We start from the raw sequence: 17,827 nt of genomic DNA on the forward strand, positions 1-17,827 counted from the left end.
GGAAATCCTTTCAGCTGCAGGGCTTTCTATGATCACAGTCACCTGTTTGTATTGGGGGTGGGGGAGAGGTGCTAATTCACTTTTAAAATGCAAAGAACTATCCATTTGTGTTTAAAACCTTTCAAAAGATTTCTTAACGAGCATTAGAGGAGCATCAATCCCTTAAGAACTGTATGCATTTGCCATGCAAAATAAAATGTGCAGTGTTTTTGTTTCATTAATGTTCACACTGTCCTTTCCTTGCAAAGTGCTTGGTCACATAATATGGAAAGCCACAAATGTTTCAACTGATCTCATTTAAATAATGTTTTTTCATGATGGGCTTTTTATGCTTTGTTTTGTTACAGCTCACTGGAAATTATACCACTATTAAACATTTTGCTGCCAGGGACTGAGTCCCAGATGTACATGTCTCAGTGTAACCTTCCCTGGGCACTAAATATGAATTCTTATTTTGGAGAAAATAACTTAAGGAAGGGAATTAAAAAGAGTGTGTGTTGGTATAATATTAACCAGATGGTTGTTAACCTTGATGAGTCACAGTGGGCATTTTAAAGTAGTTCCAGCTAACTTTTTGCCTTGGAAAAACTGGTGTTGGTACTCCTAAGGCCTTTGGTACAGTGAAATGATTTATGGAAATGAAAAAGGATTTACCCCTGGAGAAAAAAAATCTTGGAGACAAAAAATATTTTGAGACCTTCTGATGATATCTCACATTCCTTGCATGCAGCAGTGTAAAAATCTTGATTCTGTCACACAAATCCATGTTTCCACACTTCAGTTTATACAAAAAAATCATACCTTTTTTAAAATATCTGGCAATAGTTGATACAGCTTTTAGTTGAATGCCAGATGGAAATCCATGTTCTCAACTAAGCATCTTAGTCACCCTAAATATAGTGTTTCTATCTGTTCTTGGCTGGATTAATGCCATAGAGTAAAGATTTTTGGTTTGAAAGATGTGCAGAAATAAGGGATGAACCAAAGCACTGTCTTTCATCTCAGACATAAACTATAATTGAAAAAAATCTGTTTCTTACACTTCTGTTAATGATAAATTCATGGTCAGCTAGTTAATATGTTTTGTCTTGTATGGAACTAGATAAAGACAGATGTTTAAGCCTTAAATATGGATAGAGAAAAACAACCTCAAGCATCCTTGGCAATATCTTGCATTTTCTCACACAATGACAAATTTTTCATCTATAAAATCAGTGATTATGGAATTTACATTGAATAAAACAATAATAATAAAACCCACAAAAAACCCACAAGCAAAACTCCCCCTCAAATTCCCCTGCCCCGTACATACTTGAGAAATGTGCTACTATTGCCAAATCTATGGATTTTAAATGTCCTGTTTGCTCTTGTACCTTTCTTCCACAGGGAAAGTGAGAAGCCTAAGTTCATCTTTGTGGACACTGACCCATTTGACAGCTTTGCATCTCAGTGACAATTCCTTATCCCGTATTCCTTCAGACATTGCCAAGCTTCACAATCTGGTATATCTGGACTTGTCCTCTAATAAAATCCGCAGTTTACCAGCAGAGCTCGGAAACATGGTGTCACTCAGGTATGGAAATCCTAACAGGAGATAAAATTCTTCTTGTATTATGTTTGTAGCAACAGTTCAAATTTCAGCATAAGTAAAATCCCCTTTTCTCCCTTCTTATCTCCCTCCCTGAATACTTGCTGTGGGCAGTGCAGCTCTAGCAGTACTGGCTTTTGTGTGATCTCCTGTTCTGATGTATGACAGTGCAGAATGAGCCTCAGAAGTGCTTGGTTTGATAGCAATCACCCATTTTATATTTTTCCAAATCAGGTTTCCTCTCAGGCATCTCTTTCCAGATTCTTTTACAAATATTTTATGTGATGTTTGTCTCAGAGTAAGTGAAGCACCAAAAAAAAAAATAGTTGCTTTAAACTCATAGTAAGGTAGAAAAAAGATCAGATTAAACATTTATAATTGTGTTAACTACAATGTTGTTCTCTTTATTCATATTTAGTAATTACACTTAACAATAGTCCCTTGTTTTGTTTATTGTATAACAATTGCAACACCTAGTATCATCTAGTATGTCAGTATCATCTCCTCCCCACCTTTGCTGTGATGTAACTGCATTCCTGTGCAAACTGAGGAGGAGAAAAAAAATGTAATCACAGCTTTCCAAGTTTTTTTTCCCTTCAGTTTTGCAATGCCAAGATGTACAAAGTTAGCCTGGAAGTGAAATGTGAATAATGGTGCCTATTTAGATTACACTTAAGGTTGCAGCATTTTACTTTGTAAAAACACTGTTACATAAATATATAAATTATTTATGTAAAGTAAATATTTACAGGCAACAGTCTTTTGCCCTTGACCCAGAGGAAGAGCCTTATCTTTGGTTTATTAGACAGTTGCCAGTAATTGCCTTCATTGCTTTTAATTTTGAAGATACTTCTGAACAGCTTTCTCAAATCCAGAAAATGCAGAGTCTGAAAGTAACAAGAATGTTATTAGAAGTAAAGGAATGATAGAGCAATGGACTGCCAGCACAGCTTTCATGAAATTGGAAGCAAAACAAGTTTGCACATAGAAATATCTGTCATTGCATTTTCCTCCCCTTTAGAAAAGCCCACTCTGTTGGAGAGGATTAAACTAGCTGATTAAATTGGTGCTAAAAGCTCAAATTCCAGAGCAGTTCAAGCCTCAACCTTGGAGGCTGAGCAAAGGGACCTTGCTTTTTGAAGTATAATTGGCAGCTCTGTTTTGTAGCATGTTGTATAGTTGCTTTCAACTGGAGAGGAGTCTGTTCTAAGCTCTAGTTTTTTGCATTACTATTTCAATTAAAAGCAGTTATTAGTTACAGGTTTCTTCTCTTGTTTATTCAACTCCTTGGATATTGTGAGGTAGCAGCCCTAGATTTACTGGAATAGTCTCAAATTCATCTTTGTACTTAATTAGCCTCCTTTCAGTCTTTTTTAAAACATTTTTGTAAATGTAACACTTGTGACATGGAGATGGCTTAGCAGTGCAGAGTCATCAGTAATGTCAAGTCATTATGCATTCTTCCCAACACCACTTCTGATTTATTCTGGCTGATTCTATGAAGCTTCAGCTCTTGAATGTCCTAAGTTTCTTCTGAGGAGAGAAGTAAATTTTGTAAATGTGAAATGTGTAGCTGAGGTCTAGGATCACGTAAGCTTTCTATTTTTGACCAAAACACAGCACTTGAGCCCAGATCTCTAGATGTGCAAAGCTGTGCATGAACCCACTGTGCTCCTCAGTTAATTGCAGCTGCTCCATTTTTTTTTTTTTTTTTTTTTTTTTTTTACTGTAGTGTAAGTTAAGAAAAGCCCATAAGCACATCTTATGTGTGAGAGCACATTGCAGGTCCCAGCTGGGCCAGGGTTTTGTGTTCCAGGCTGGTGTTGCTGCAGACTCTTCCCCTGGATTCTGGGAAGTTGTTCAAACTAATAGTAATTCAACCATGGGCATTGCTGATATCCCAAGCCACAGAAATCATTTGTGCTCTCAACACTGAGAACTGATAACAGCTCTCCCAGCTCCCACACCTGGAGCTCTGGGTTTGGTCTGTACTGTAGAGCTCTCCCAAGACTCCTTTCATCTCCCTTTTTACTGCAAGTAGTTGAAAAAAGAGATGTCAGAGCAGTAGGATTTCTGATCTTTGCAGAAAAGGAGAGAAAAATAAACAGTGCAACATGTTATCTTGGAAAGCTCAGCTGTAAAACAGATCCTCTTGATATGCTTGAAAGAGCTTGAGTGCACCCCCAGTACATTTGCAGATGACACAGAGCTGGGTGGAAGGGTTGATCTGCTGGAGGGCAGGAAGGCTCAGAGGGATCTGGACAGGCTGGGACCATGGGGCCAGTGCTGTGAGTTCACTCAGGGGAAGTGCTGGGTCCTGCACTTGGGTCACAACCCAGCAGTGCTGCAGTTTGGGGGAGCAGTGTCTGGGAAGCTCCCTGGTGGGGGTGGTCAGCAGCAGCTGAACATGAGCCAGGTGTGCTCAGGTGGCTGAGAAAGCTGATGGCACCTGGCCTGGATCAGCAATAGTGTGGCAGCAAGACAGGGCAGTGACAGTCCCCCTGTGCTGACACTGCAGTCAAATCCTGGGGTCAGTTCTGGCCTGCTTATGACAAGAAAGACACTGAAACCTTCCAGTGCTGTTCTGTGGAAATCAACAAGAGTTAAATTAACTCCTGCTTCCAGGTTTCCTTTTTGTTGCCCAGAAATACTTGTCCAGTCTCTAGGTACCAAGTTCTAAACACTTTTGAGCAGCAACTTTATATTTATTGATTCTATGAAAGTCTTCACTGATTAGTGGGAATCCATTTAGGAAAGTGAAAAGTCTATTTTTTTTCTGCTCAGTTTGTTGGGATATCCGAATTCAGGACATGAATTCTGTTCCTGTCTGTATATTGCTTTTGTGAGTTTCAAAGCACATATTTTGTCTTATCACTGAAATTATGAACCCAAACCAACAGAAAATTACTGCTGTAAATGACTAGTGCATGGTAATTCCATAGTTGTAGTCATGCTGCCGTGATCCTGGATTTTTAAATTTGATTTCAGGGATATCATTTCCTTTTATTTCTTAATCACAGCTGACCTGTTTCATGGTCTGGTTTGTCTGAGCTGTTACTGCATCATCACTTGTAGATACTAAAGTGTTTAATTATTGCTAATGCTCACCAAGTGTCTGACTGTTTAAGATAAACTCTCCACACAGATCCTTTCCTCTGTACTTCAACATAATGTGTTTTGTCTGATGTATGTGTCTGAGTACAGTAGCATTTCCCTAACAATTGCTGTTTAGTCTCTGAATTTTTCAATATTGTGGTTTGCTACTATATTGATTCTCTTCTAGTTCAATTTTTGTACTGCTGCAGATAAACATTGCTCTGTTTTCAGACCCATATGATTCTTGCTCTGTCTACAGGGAACTACATTTAAATAACAACCTGTTACGAGTTTTACCTTTTGAGCTGGGAAAACTGTTCCAGTTACAGACTTTGGGTCTGAAAGGTACTGCTGTTTTTTTCTTGGTGTCTGTGCTTCTTTAGTGATACTGCTGCTGAGCTGTAATGATTGTAGTCTGCTAGTTCATAAAATGTTACTGATTAGCAATCCAGATGTAGCTGCTCACTCCACATTTATAAATACTGTTACTTAGGGATTATTTAGAAAAATAACAGGTTTGGCAGAGCAGTGCCCATAGAAAGAGGTTTCCTTTTCTTTTTGCAGACTGTGCAAAAGCTTTCTGTTGCTTGCATGGGGTTTGAATGCAATTCTGTTTTAACTAAGAAATAGTCTGTGGTTAACTGTGGTACATCTCCAGCCAGAAAGGGAACATCCTTTGTACAGCTGCAGGGTTCTCTGCTGTTCATGCAAGCAGCAATTTGAGTATTTTTCTTTTTTTTTTCCCCCTCTGAACTTTATGGATTCTAGCTATAAAATTGCTGACCTTGGGGAATTTTGAGTCACAAAATCAGAAGCACTGATAGATATAATACCTCTATACACTGTTAAGTTTCAAAAGTCTGTTTAACTCCCCCTTAAAACTGGGCACTTGCAGTGTGTGTTGTCCATGACAACTTCTGCAATCTGCTCATGTTTGGCAGATGGCAGAGTCTCTGCTGAGGTCTGACTGTCAGATCAGCTGCTGGGAGATGTTTCACACTGAGCAGAGGTGGCTCCTGTGTTTGTGCTCATCAGCTCTGCCTGTTGTACCACAGATTTTTCACTGCTCTTAGTCCAAGCACCACCTTTGGGATGCCCAGTCCCACAGCAGAATCAGCAGGGAATGTTGTTAAACTTCACTAGGGCTGTCCACACATCCAGAGTTTTGTGGGGCTGAAGGCCTGAGATCTGAAATCCCAAAGTAGTTCATAGCAGATCTTGTCTCCAAGATGTCAGCTTTCAACACTGATAGGCAAGTCTGCAATAGTTCTGTGTATTTTATTCAATATTCCTGTGAATTGGTTTGTAGGAAACCCACTTACACAGGATATTCTGAACCTGTATCAGGAACCAGATGGGACACGACGGCTACTGAACTATTTGCTTGATAATTTGGCAGGTACTGCAAAAAGAAGTAAGTGATCATTCTTCAAACATTTCTTTCTGCTGTGTTAAATAAATGTGATTATCACTTGTTGTATCTCTATTTTTAAATGTTCCCATAGTTTCGACAGAACAGCCACCTCCAAGATCCTGGATTATGTTGCAAGAACCAGACCGTACAAGACCAACAGGTACTGGAACACTTCAAGGCTTTCTCATTTCTTCTATTTTCCTTTTAATAAAAGCTGTTGATCTTTACTGGAAAAGAAGTTAATGCTTAAATTAACCAATCATCTGGGCAGTGCTGACCAGCCAGCTGAAGTCATTCAATCCCAGTTGGAACACCTGTTCCAGATTTACCCATCTTTCACTCTAAAGTAATTTATTTTTAATTAAGGTCCCCCTCACAGGAATTGAAACTGTTGGCCACAATTAGTTAAATGGTGGAATTATAACAGGCTTAATTTAACATTTGTTGAAGAATAAAAAAATTGAAGCATTTGAGCATGATTTCTAAAAAATGTACAGTTAAGTAACCAGGGTATCATCCTTGAGTCAGCATTTTTCGTGCTGTTGGGATTCAGGTCATGTTTAATTCTTTGCTATTTTTTTTCCTGCATAAATTGTTTAAAACACAGTTTTTTCTATTTAGCTGCACACCAAAAAATCTTAGTGAATTTCTCAATTATTGCAGTGTCTTCTCTTTCAAGACTGATAATTCTCCCATTATTAAGGTGATTGCTTCAAAGATCACGATGTTAATGCAGTTTCTGTTTTGCTGTCACCTATTTATTGGTTTTCAAAATGCTATACTTTGACCCCAATCAGACCAAGATTCTTTTCTTCAATTCTCTATATCTTCAAACAGTGTTTTTGTTTCTTTTTTCTACATTTGAGAGGAGCTTCCGAGTATCTCATTGTTGTACTGCAAATTCTTTAAGTGCTTTTTAAAAACAAACCAACCTATAAAACCCAGCAAAACAACCCCCCAAATCCATGCTGCTGGATTACCTGTTGAGTTGCCCCTGCCTGTCTCATTATTGCTCCTGTTTCAAATTAATACAGAGAGGAGATATTTCTTGTCCTATGCCTGAATGGCTTTTTGAGGTGGAAATACTTGAGGGTTTAATTTGCCTTCACTTTTTCTTTGTGTGAAAGGATCCTCACCCTGCCTATGGATCTGTTACAGTTTGTGGTGGCAATAATTAAGGTAGATTTTAGAGATTCTAATTGTAGACTTGCAGACCTTTGTGTAGCTGGCAGATACAAGTGTTCAAATACACTTACTTTGTTTTGGGCTTTTCACAGTTCAGCACCACTTAGCAACATAAAACACATTTTTCTGCTCTTCACTGTGTTAGCCATATAAAGGGGGGTGTTTGTTTCCTAATTAAATGCTAGAAGACAGCTGCCATAAGTCCAAACATGTAATTTGTCTCCCTAGAAGAACTAACAATTTTTTTAGCACCGATACACATGCTGTGTTTTGGTTGAAACAAATGAAGTGTGAATTGATAAATTTGCAGAAGACAAAAGTCAAGAACATAATTGTATTTTTTTTTAAATCTATCAGTGTGTAATTAAAATTATTGTTCTGCAGCCTTGTTCTCTGTCATGTGTTACAACGTCCTCTGTGACAAATATGCCACCCGGCAGCTGTATGGCTATTGTCCATCCTGGGCCTTGAACTGGGAATACAGAAAAAAAGCCATTATGCAGGAAATACTGAGCTGCAATGCTGACATCATAAGTCTGCAGGTAAAAAAAAACATACACCATTCTTTCTTTTCCTTTTCTATTCCTGTGTGCTGGTTTCTTCACATTAAGTGTATTTTTAGTAAACAGTCTGTTTTCAAACCCTTCTGCAAACAAAAGAAAAAGTGGTGTTTAGAACATTATTTGTTGCTTGACATCAAAAGAAGGCTCTCAGCCCCCGCAGTTGGAATGGGAACCAGCAGCCCCTGATCAAAGCAATGTTGGTGGGGGTGTCTTTGTGCCTGTGTGTGTATGTGGGGCTGTAATTGACACATTTTCAAGTAAGAGGCTTGAGATAATCATAACTCCAGGGATTACAGAAATTAATTTATATTTTCTTAAAATAAGGATATTGCTCTTGAATTTGCATTCTCTCATGTACTTAATTTTTAGATTTTTTCCCCCTTAAATCTAATTTGAAAGTGATTTACACTTCTGAAGAGTCTAAATATCATCTGTCTTCTATATTTCACTAATAGTACATTCATGCTGTGCTGCCTTAACTTTGCAGGAGGTTGAAACGGAGCAGTACTACAGTTTTTTCCTGGTAGAATTGAAAGAACGTGGCTATAATGGATTCTTCAGTCCAAAATCTAGAGCTAGGACAATGTCAGAACAGGAAAGAAAACATGTTGATGGTTGTGCAATATTTTTCAAAACAGAAAAGTAAGTGATGTGGTTTGCTGAGCCTTCTGTTGTCTCTTGCTGTCTTTTACATAATTTCTCAGGTGGCTCTTACAATTCACACAGTTGGCCTTTAACTGTCCTTTTCTAGCCAGGCAAGGTTTTGATACAGAGCATTCCTACCCCTGGAAAGACTGGTTTATATGACAGAGATCATTCTGTGTGGAACTAGCAATAAAAATTTAACCTTGAAATATTGAGTTGAATGACATTTCATTCTGTTTGAGCAGTGCTGGTTGGGAGTTCACTGAATTATCCTTCACTTGTTGAGTGTAATGATAGAAAATGAAGGAAATAATGAAAAAATGAAGCAGATTTTCTTGCCTTTTGTTTTTTTTGAGTAAAGATATTTATAATTCCCCAAGCTGCAGAAATAAGGCCTCAGATGACATTGATTTTTTGATACATTAGCCCCTCTGTAAAAAAACCCTAATCATTTAAGAGCTGCAGGTTGTGTTATATTGCACTGTACAGCTTTGGATGTAATGGTAATAATGTCCCTTCCTACTTCCATTCCTGTGTATCTATAAGTAAATGTAGGTGCCAGGTTTGCAACCTAGTGGCTTGGAAAATTATTTACTCCCTCTCTGTTAAATCTGCATATTTGAACTAGGAACAAATGCAGAGTTAGAAACAAGCATGACTTTTCTAAAATACCTCTCTCTCTCAACAAAATATTTTAATTGTAACTAAGGTACTATAAACTACATGAACATAGTTTTCATTGCTATGAAAACTATATCACTTGATTTCAATTTAGGATTTTATGAAATTATGTGACTGGCTGAGATTTTCACATCATAAATGTGTTTGAGCTTTAATTAAAAGGAGAATTACTGATAACATTTCCAACTGTATCTGGCTGCTGAAAACAATTACATATGATGTTTTTCTTTCAGATTTACTTTGGTCCAAAAGCATACTGTTGAGTTCAATCAACTAGCAATGGCAAACTCAGAAGGTTCAGAGGCTATGCTGAACAGAGTTATGACAAAAGATAACATTGGAGTCGCTGTTCTGTTAGAACTGCGAAAGGAATTGATAGAAATGTCATGTAAGTCCCATTTCATTTATTTTTTAAATAGATGGTATTTTGTAAATGAAAAAAAATTACTCTTGTTATAATAAAGAAGAGAAGCTAGGTTCTGCACATGAATTTGGCTTTGCAGTTTGTATGTTCAGGCAAATTTATTCCCAAAAAGGATTTTGAGGAAAAGTCATATTGCCTAAATGATGAGGGTTTTTTTTCCTCTACTTGTTTTGTTAAGGAAAAAAAGATATAAAAACTTAAGTGATTTTGTTGTTTGGTTTTTGGGTTTTTTTCTTAAAACTATGTACAAGTATCAAAGAATCAGGTGGTGTTAGTTGTGTGTTTCTGGATCATGTATCTCCATCATTTTAACTTATTTTCTTTGCTGTCATGCCTAAACAAACTGTTTGTTCTGCCCTGTCATTCTTAATTTAGGAAATGTAAATTGGCTTTATAAGTATCACAGTGGGAACCTACTCAACCTGTGTTATATTTATCCAAGTGATATTTTATTAATTCAGGTTGTAGCAAACAAGCCTTTTAAGAAACACTTCCAGCAAGAGAGGTAACTCAGAATGTGGATAACTTAGAATTCAGAGCTTGCTGCCTAATAAGATATGAACAGAGCCTGTTTGCTATCAGAGCCTGAGGAAAGCTGCTGTAATTTTTTAGGAAAACATTATTTGCCTGTAATTAGGATTAGCCATTACTTATGTTAATATTCAGTGAATACAAAAGCATTACATTTAAGAAGATAGTCTGTTAATGGTCTTGAATGTGAAATACCATTCCTAATGCCTTCTATCAACTAAAACACTTGTTAAAGGTAAGAGGAGTTATCTGACCCTCTTCATTCAAATGGTTTTAACCCTCTTGAGGTCATATGGTATTTTTTATTTTTTGTCCCCATAAACATTTTGTTTAAATTTTTATAATAGTGTTTTCTGTCACTGACTGATTTTAAATAAATAACTGATTTCAAATTTTAGCTGGAAAGCCACATCTTGGGATGGAAAAGCAGCTAGTTCTTGTAGCTAATGCCCATATGCATTGGGACCCAGATTATTCTGATGTGAAGCTGGTTCAGACTATGATGTTCCTGTCTGAGGTAAAGAACATTATTGACAAAGCTTCTCGTAGTCTCAAACCTGGTGTTTCGGGAGAGCTTGGAACCATTCCACTTGTACTGTGTGCAGATCTCAATTCTCTACCAGACTCTGGTAAGAGTTCTATTTCTTATTCTTTTGACTGTTTCAAGTGTGTAACAATTGTAAATTTTTCTGTTTGGAGAATGCATTGTTTGATAATATCATTGTTTGATAATATAAGCTCTAAGGGAAGGGAAGGAGGAGAGAGAACTGTTTCATTTGTGAGTGACCTTGTTGCTTGTGCTGTAGTAAAGCTGTATCTGATCTTTCAGAAGTATTTCCACTGTGATTTTGTTCCCTGTTTGTTCCTGTATTTTAAAACATCTTCCAAAAATAACTGGAGACATGAGTGTGTTGCTGATAATTCGGTTTTCTTAAAATTAAGTGTGAAAAGATATTTTACCTTTAAATTTGCTACCATACAATCATTTTCTGTCATGTTTTAGAACTTCTAAAATTCAATACATCCTCTTCAGAAGGGGACTTTCCAGAGCTCCTTATTAGCATGGCACTTTGTTTCTTGACTTGGTGGCAACTTTATAAAGTGCAAGGAAAGAACACATTCAGTGACTGCCACCTTACTTGCTCAGGTACCCAGCTGAAGTGCTGTACTCAGGAACCATCCTTCATCTCCATTCCTGGTCCCCTTCCTTCTGGCTTCATCTTGGCAGCTCTTAACAGCTATTAGGGCTTTAAGGAGCAGTTATTGCTCAGCAGTAATGGAAATGGGATTCTTTTTGATCCAAGGGAGGCCAGTATCACTAATGGTGATTGCAATGACCAGTTCACATGTCTGGTTGTCTTCAAAACAACTTTACTGCTTCTTTTACCAGAACTTTAACACAGCTATTCTGAAATTGAGGCACAACCATCGTTTTCTGTGACACAAATCTAATCAATTTGGCTTTGCAGACTCTTTAAAGTTAACTTCTTTTAAAGTAGTGTTTCAGAAGTTGGCTTTTTTGAAACACTTTAGCTGAAGAGCATTAAACAGCAGGACATGAGCATAAAAACAAGAAGAGGCAGCCAATAACTAGCATTGATAGAATTTTACTTCTGATTTTTTTCATCTTCCCTTCCCAGTCTATGCCTTATTAATCTTCTCTTTTTTCCTAATCAAAGTGTGTCACTTTGTTCTAGGTGATACTTGCTTTTGATACACTTTGCCCTGCAGTATTTTAAAAGAACTGCTGTTGATTGTACTGTGTGTTGTTAAGGTTTTGGTTACATAAAGCCTAAAGCTGGATGTCTGACTTGAAGTACCTACACTTATTTGCTGAATGTTTGTTAATACCTTCTTGTTTGTAATGTGTCTCCTCACAGGTGTTGTTGAGTACTTGAGCACTGGTGGAGTGGAAACAAACCACAAAGATTTTAAGGAACTGAGATACAATGAAAGTCTTACTAACTTCAGCTGTAATGGAAAAAATGGGACAACAAATGGAAGAATTACGCATGGTTTCAAGTTGAAGAGTGCCTATGAGAATGGTCTAATGCCTTATACAAATTACACATTTGACTTCAAGGTAAGGACTTGCTAATATTTTGGAAAGGTTTTCCATTTTCAAGTGTAACTAATGTGATTTGCTCTATGAAGTTGTTGTATGAGTTAATCTGTGTAGCTAAGTTCACCAAGTTTATACTTAAAACATAGCAAACTAGAATGCCCAACACTTCAGTCTCCTAGAAGCCTTCTTATTCTTTTTAATAACTTGCAACAGCTTTGCAAGAGTTGGGGTGCTCTTAACCATCCCTGTAAACAGAAGGAGTTTGTGTTTTGATACTCCAAGCTAAATGACAGGGGCACTTAAGCTGTCAAGTGCAAGGAAATAATCCATGTTGCTTCTGGAAAAGTCTGAGCTCTCTGTTGGGGAAACAGAGATTGTTTTTTTTTCCTCTTAAAGATCAGTGAAATGTGATTTGAAGCTCTCTGGGAGATTGGAAATTGAAACCCACAAAAGCATAGCAGAAGTGATAAAGGGTGGCCTTTTCTTTTGTTTTCCTAATCTATATTGAGCATCCCACTGGATATAGGAAGAAGAAATCTCCTAAATTGTGATGTGCTATAGAGAAGGAATGGGATATTTCTGAGCTCACCTCTTGTTTGGAATAATAACTTAAGACAAGAATAAATACTAACAATAATCTTTTTTTCCCTTCTTGTTTTAGGGTATTATTGATTACATCTTCTACTCTAAACCTCAGCTAAACATACTTGGCATTCTTGGACCTTTGGATCATCATTGGTTAATAGAGAACAATATAAGTGGTTGTCCACATCCACTCATCCCTTCTGACCACTTCTCACTTTTTGCACAACTGGAGCTTTTGCTGCCTTTCCTGCCTCCTGTAAATGGAATCCATCTCCCTGGCAGGAGGTAGTCAAATACATTTTAGAGGGCAACCTCAATCTAACTTGTACAATTGTAAAATCTGAATATAGAGGAGTGAGGTATGGCCAACAGGGATTTTTTTTCTTAATAATCTTAATCTTAAATCTAATTATTTGCTAAAGACATAGTAAAAGCCAGGTGCTATCAACAGACACAATTCTGAGCCCAATATACTTTGTATACTGTTCCACAGCGATTGGTGCATTTGCACCTTTCTTTAATACATTGCAATTAACCTTCCTGTTTCTTTTCTCCAACGTGACATTTTCATGCCTTGAAATAGGGAATTGTTATACAGTGTATTCTCTTTGCACAGTTATCTGTAGCACTACTTTTTTGAGGCCAGTAGGAACATCCACAGAACATTCTCCGTACTTCACTCCCTCCTTTTTCAGACTTGTTTGTAAAATATAGAATTTGAATTTAGCCTTTATTGATTGTATATGAACAACAGAAAACCTGATTTATGAGATTTTGTACTTTAAAAAAAAAAAAGAAAAATCAGATTTGGAAAATGATTGTATTGTAAACTAAGGCTAAATTTTTATCTGTTTTCATGTGTTATAAAGGCCAGCGTGTAAAAGAGGTTGTCACAGGTTTTCTCTGCTAATGATTTGCACTGTTAGGGTTTCGTTAGCCCTTTTATACTACTTTTTATGTTCAATTGAGAACATTGCTTTCAAAATCCAAACCTATAAAATATTAATGTCTTACAGAGATAACGAAATACATTCTATTTCTGATAAAAAAAAGAAAGAGGCATAGAGTTCTCACAGAACAGATAAGCTGAGCAGTGAATATAAGTAGACCTGAATGGATTGAAAGTTATTGCTGATGTGTACACAGTCAGACATTTTTTTCATCTCTGACTTTTGAAGTAAAATCTAGGATACTTGTGTACAGCTTCTTCATTTCTGTTTTAAATATTTGTCCTATCTCCACTGTGCCTGCTTAAATTTGTTCTCAACTAGCTTAAATTTGTTCTCAACTAGCACTGCCTGTGCATGCAGAGAGATCCTGTGCATCCTCTTTTATTTTTTTAAATAATGTTAACATTTGTGAAAATTTTATGAAGATACTTTTGTATAAGCTGTGGCATCTTTTTTCCTTTGTGAAGCATTGAATATCACACTTTGGAACATGTTCAGGTTATGGGTACACAGTTTCTAGCTTCTAATGCCCATGCACTGCTTCTTTCAGTGTCATTGCACAGTGCCGTTTTTCCCACTAAGAGTTACTATCATGTGGATTCTCTTTCGTTTGTGTGTTCCTCAGTTTCTGAAAGTATAATTCCTTGAAGATAAAATCCTAGCCCTACATTTTCTATTAATGAAGCAGTGTAAAATAAATGCATCTTCAATACAGGTCCCAAAGACAATTCTTCAGATCATATTTTAAAGTGACCAAGTCTTATTTTAAAGTGTCAAGCAAGACCGAAGTTATAGTGTACCCTCAGTGCCATTTGTGTCATGAAGCCAAGTATATAACAGCTTACAAATTTAACTTGTCTATTTGTATCCTAAAAGGGAGAATTCATCATCTCCTTAAACTAATACAACTTGAATAATAAATGTAAAAAAAAAATTAATAATGGAGATAGAGCTTGGTCTTAAACAGCTTTTGTTTCAGCTGCGGGCAGGGAAGCAAAAGGACACTGAGCATTAAGAGAAAACTTTCTAAATATTGTGAATTTTTTATATATAAGAGAATTGATTGGTAATAATGATTCAAAATTTTATTGAAAAGTATCAGCACACAAATGTGCTCAAACCGTTCTGTTTTAAGCTCAAAGAAAAATTGCAAACAGTTCGGATGTGTAAAATGTACATTTTAAAATTTCAATACGAGAAATTTTGATCTTGAATCCTTGTCTGGGACCTGATCTCTTGGGGTTATCTTGTTTTGGTTTTAGTTGTAAAAACACCAAACATGTCCAGTTTATAATCAGTACATTGAAATGCTGGTAGTATTGCTGTAGTAGATTTAATGCGTAGTGTTATTTTTTTTCTGTTTGTTTTTTGGGGTTTTTTTGTAAAGTGTGAATAAAAGGTGTTTTACTCATGTTTCCTTAATGATGTCTTGGTAATGTACATCATGACAATTTCCAGTAATGATGAGCCAATTTAGCTTGTCAGACTAAGCAAACTATTTTTCTTTTCTGATATCTGGATTGTGTAAGAAGTCCAGAAAGCTTTACGGAAGGGGAAGGGAAGCACTTACTCATTTTGTATTTTTTTAGAGGGGGATAATTTACTTTAATAGATGCTGGAGCTTGAGTGCACTTGTTAGATTCTAAAGGTTTGAGCTTTATCCAGTATGTGTTCTCCTCTATTGCTTAGTCTTAAAAAATATTTGAATTTATGACAGCATGTGAAAATATGGCCCCTTGTGCTTTTGGAGACACAACTGTTCCTGCTTAGTCACCTTATGGTCTAAGGGTCCATTTGAATAACCATTTCCTCCAGCTTTTATAGTAGTCCATCAGGTCCTGATTGAAAACCCTCTGAATCCATTGAAGACACTCCTTTGACTTCACTGGGTTTTAACTGGACAACAGCTGTGACTCAGGGGCTGAAGGAAGGAAGGAGAAATGTTTTGAAAATAGGGAAACACCAGATGGCACCAAAACAGAGCTGAGATAAACTTTGTCAAACAATCTCTCAAAGAAAATACATTCTTGTGTCAAACAAATCTAACTCTAAAGTCTCAATTTCCAGCTATAACATAGAATAAGGCAATAAACCGTGTCTTCACAAAATCAAAATGTTTGCTTCATAGTTTTTAACACGAAATGGTTATTTGCAATATTTTTATTCAAGGTGGTTTTGGGTGTTGCCATAATGTACCTTCAGTGTTCTTGTTGTAAAAGCACATACAGCAAAAGTCACAGAACATCCTTGGGGTTGAAAGGATTTATTTAGGTAAGACCAGGCTTTTTTCCACTTAAAATACACTCTGCCATATCTTGTCTAGTTTTATTTACATTTACCAGGAGTTCTGGGTGTCAAAGTGTAAATTGAACTACACCCTTAACTAAAACAATTGTTTAGAGTACAAGACTAATACCACAAGTTACTGCTTTTAACATAACACAAGTAGGGGGGAAAGAACATATAAATTGGTGTGTGTTGTAATTATTTTGTCCTTTTAGCAGCTTTAAATTAAAGATAAATTTGGCTAGCATTGGACTCAACTGATTTTAAGAACATTGTATGCATCTTTGATGTAACTTCAGCAAATCTCTCAAGGTTGTTTTTGTTTTTTTTTAATAGCAGGCTTAGAAAATAGCTTATGCTTTGCTTTTTCAACCATGCAAAACCTGCATGAAAGACAAAATAATTGCAACACCATTATGGGGGAGGGGGAAAAAGAAAACTAATTACACTGTAAAACTTTGAAATGTTCAGTTAACCGCTTCAGTAGCAAAGCCTTTCTCATCCAGCCGGACACAGTATTTTTTAGTATGTTAACTGCTATTCTTTTCTTTTGGTTGCATAAATTTGTAACACTTAAGTGTCTTGGTATGTTTAAGTAGTGTCTAAAATAGAATATCTTAGTCTTTATTCACAGTACTTCTGTATAATGTGTAATGCACTGGACTAACTCTTGTTTACCATTCATGTAACAAAAACCAGCACATTATCTGCACTAAGCTCAAAGAATGTTGCATTTGTCTATAGGCAGCTCTTCAATAAGATAAATGGGAAACTGAATATGGTCTGATGGTAAACAAGGGCTTTTACTGTTCTCTTCAGTGGAACTTTCTTCTTGGTCAAATTTTAACTAGTTAGTATTATATTTATATACAGGGTCTTCTTTTTCTTTACCAATGTATTTTCCTACTCATAGCTGACCAATAAATCCAGTATCTGTTTCAAACCTTCTTGAAGTCTAATTCATATTTTAACTTGATTAGTAAGGGTCTTCCTCAAGAGTTACAGCCAAAGTGAGTGAAGTGTGTGAAGGGTATAATGGAAGCATAAGGTTCTTGTTAATCCCAGAAGGACCTTGCTGTGCTTCCTGATCTGCACACCAGAAATCTGCTCTGCTCACTTGGGTTTGGATTGCAAAGTGAAGGCATGATCAGAAGTGCCTCCAGAGCTTGTGGAGAACCCTGTCCAAACCTACTCAGAGCTCAACTCCTTGTGTTCATAGCTGGCCACCCTCTGACCTTCCAGGTCAGTCTGTAGGATCAGCTGTGCTGTGGAGTTTTTGTCTCAGTCCTGTAGACCCCGCTCCTTCCTTCCTCTTACTGCTCCAGAAGCACAAAGCAGACTTGGGGTCTGACAGCAGGAAGGGATTCAAATACTCAGTTTACTGTGGGAGGGAAACAAAGTGAAGACTTTTTCAACTTCTTTTTCAGGAATGAGATGCAGCAAACTCTTGTCCTTGGTGTATTTTCATACCCTGTTCTTTCTCTGCGGGTGACGCTGCTGTCTCAGTGTCTGTAACAGCCTCACCACTTTTGGTGTGATGTGATGCCACTGTGATCACTGGCAGCAGGAAAGATCAGACACCTGAGCACACTTGTGTGTGTGTGGAACACTGAGGCACCCAATACCTCTACTGGCACCACTGCCCTCCTCAGAGCCCCTGTTCTGTATGTTGGTGCTGATTTGCTATGAAATAAATGATCTAGTTCAGTGTTCCCATAAATACCACAGGTCCCACAATGTTCAGCTTGTTTGTAGGTTTAAAATGTGCTCTCAAAGCAGCTGTAGGTCCCCAGCAGTGTGATGGGTCCCTTGCA

General features: G+C 37.0%; 1 protein-coding gene across 3 annotated transcripts in view; it reads left to right on the top strand.

Moving 5' to 3' along the window:
• Positions 1-16,960, top strand: part of CNOT6 (CCR4-NOT transcription complex subunit 6) — a 32,641-nt gene extending 15,681 nt beyond the window's left edge. For 2 of the 3 annotated variants that reach the window (XM_036391475.2, XM_036391476.2), the window contains 10 exons: positions 1,387-1,573; positions 4,944-5,029; positions 5,994-6,098; positions 6,190-6,258; positions 7,668-7,825; positions 8,334-8,488; positions 9,406-9,560; positions 10,526-10,756; positions 12,008-12,210; positions 12,854-16,960. In XM_036391475.2, the coding sequence (XP_036247368.1) occupies positions 1,387-1,573; positions 4,944-5,029; positions 5,994-6,098; positions 6,190-6,258; positions 7,668-7,825; positions 8,334-8,488; positions 9,406-9,560; positions 10,526-10,756; positions 12,008-12,210; positions 12,854-13,066 (1,562 nt within the window). In that variant the 3' untranslated portion in view covers positions 13,067-16,960. The remainder of the gene's footprint in view (positions 1-1,386; positions 1,574-4,943; positions 5,030-5,993; positions 6,099-6,189; positions 6,259-7,667; positions 7,826-8,333; positions 8,489-9,405; positions 9,561-10,525; positions 10,757-12,007; positions 12,211-12,853) is intronic. The other variant, XM_036391477.2, reaches the window with a different exon arrangement.
• Positions 16,961-17,827: the final 867 nt, after the last annotated feature.

This window comes from Molothrus ater, chromosome 15 (genome assembly GCF_012460135.2).
Source record: "Molothrus ater isolate BHLD 08-10-18 breed brown headed cowbird chromosome 15, BPBGC_Mater_1.1, whole genome shotgun sequence".
NCBI lineage: Eukaryota > Metazoa > Chordata > Aves > Passeriformes > Icteridae > Molothrus > Molothrus ater.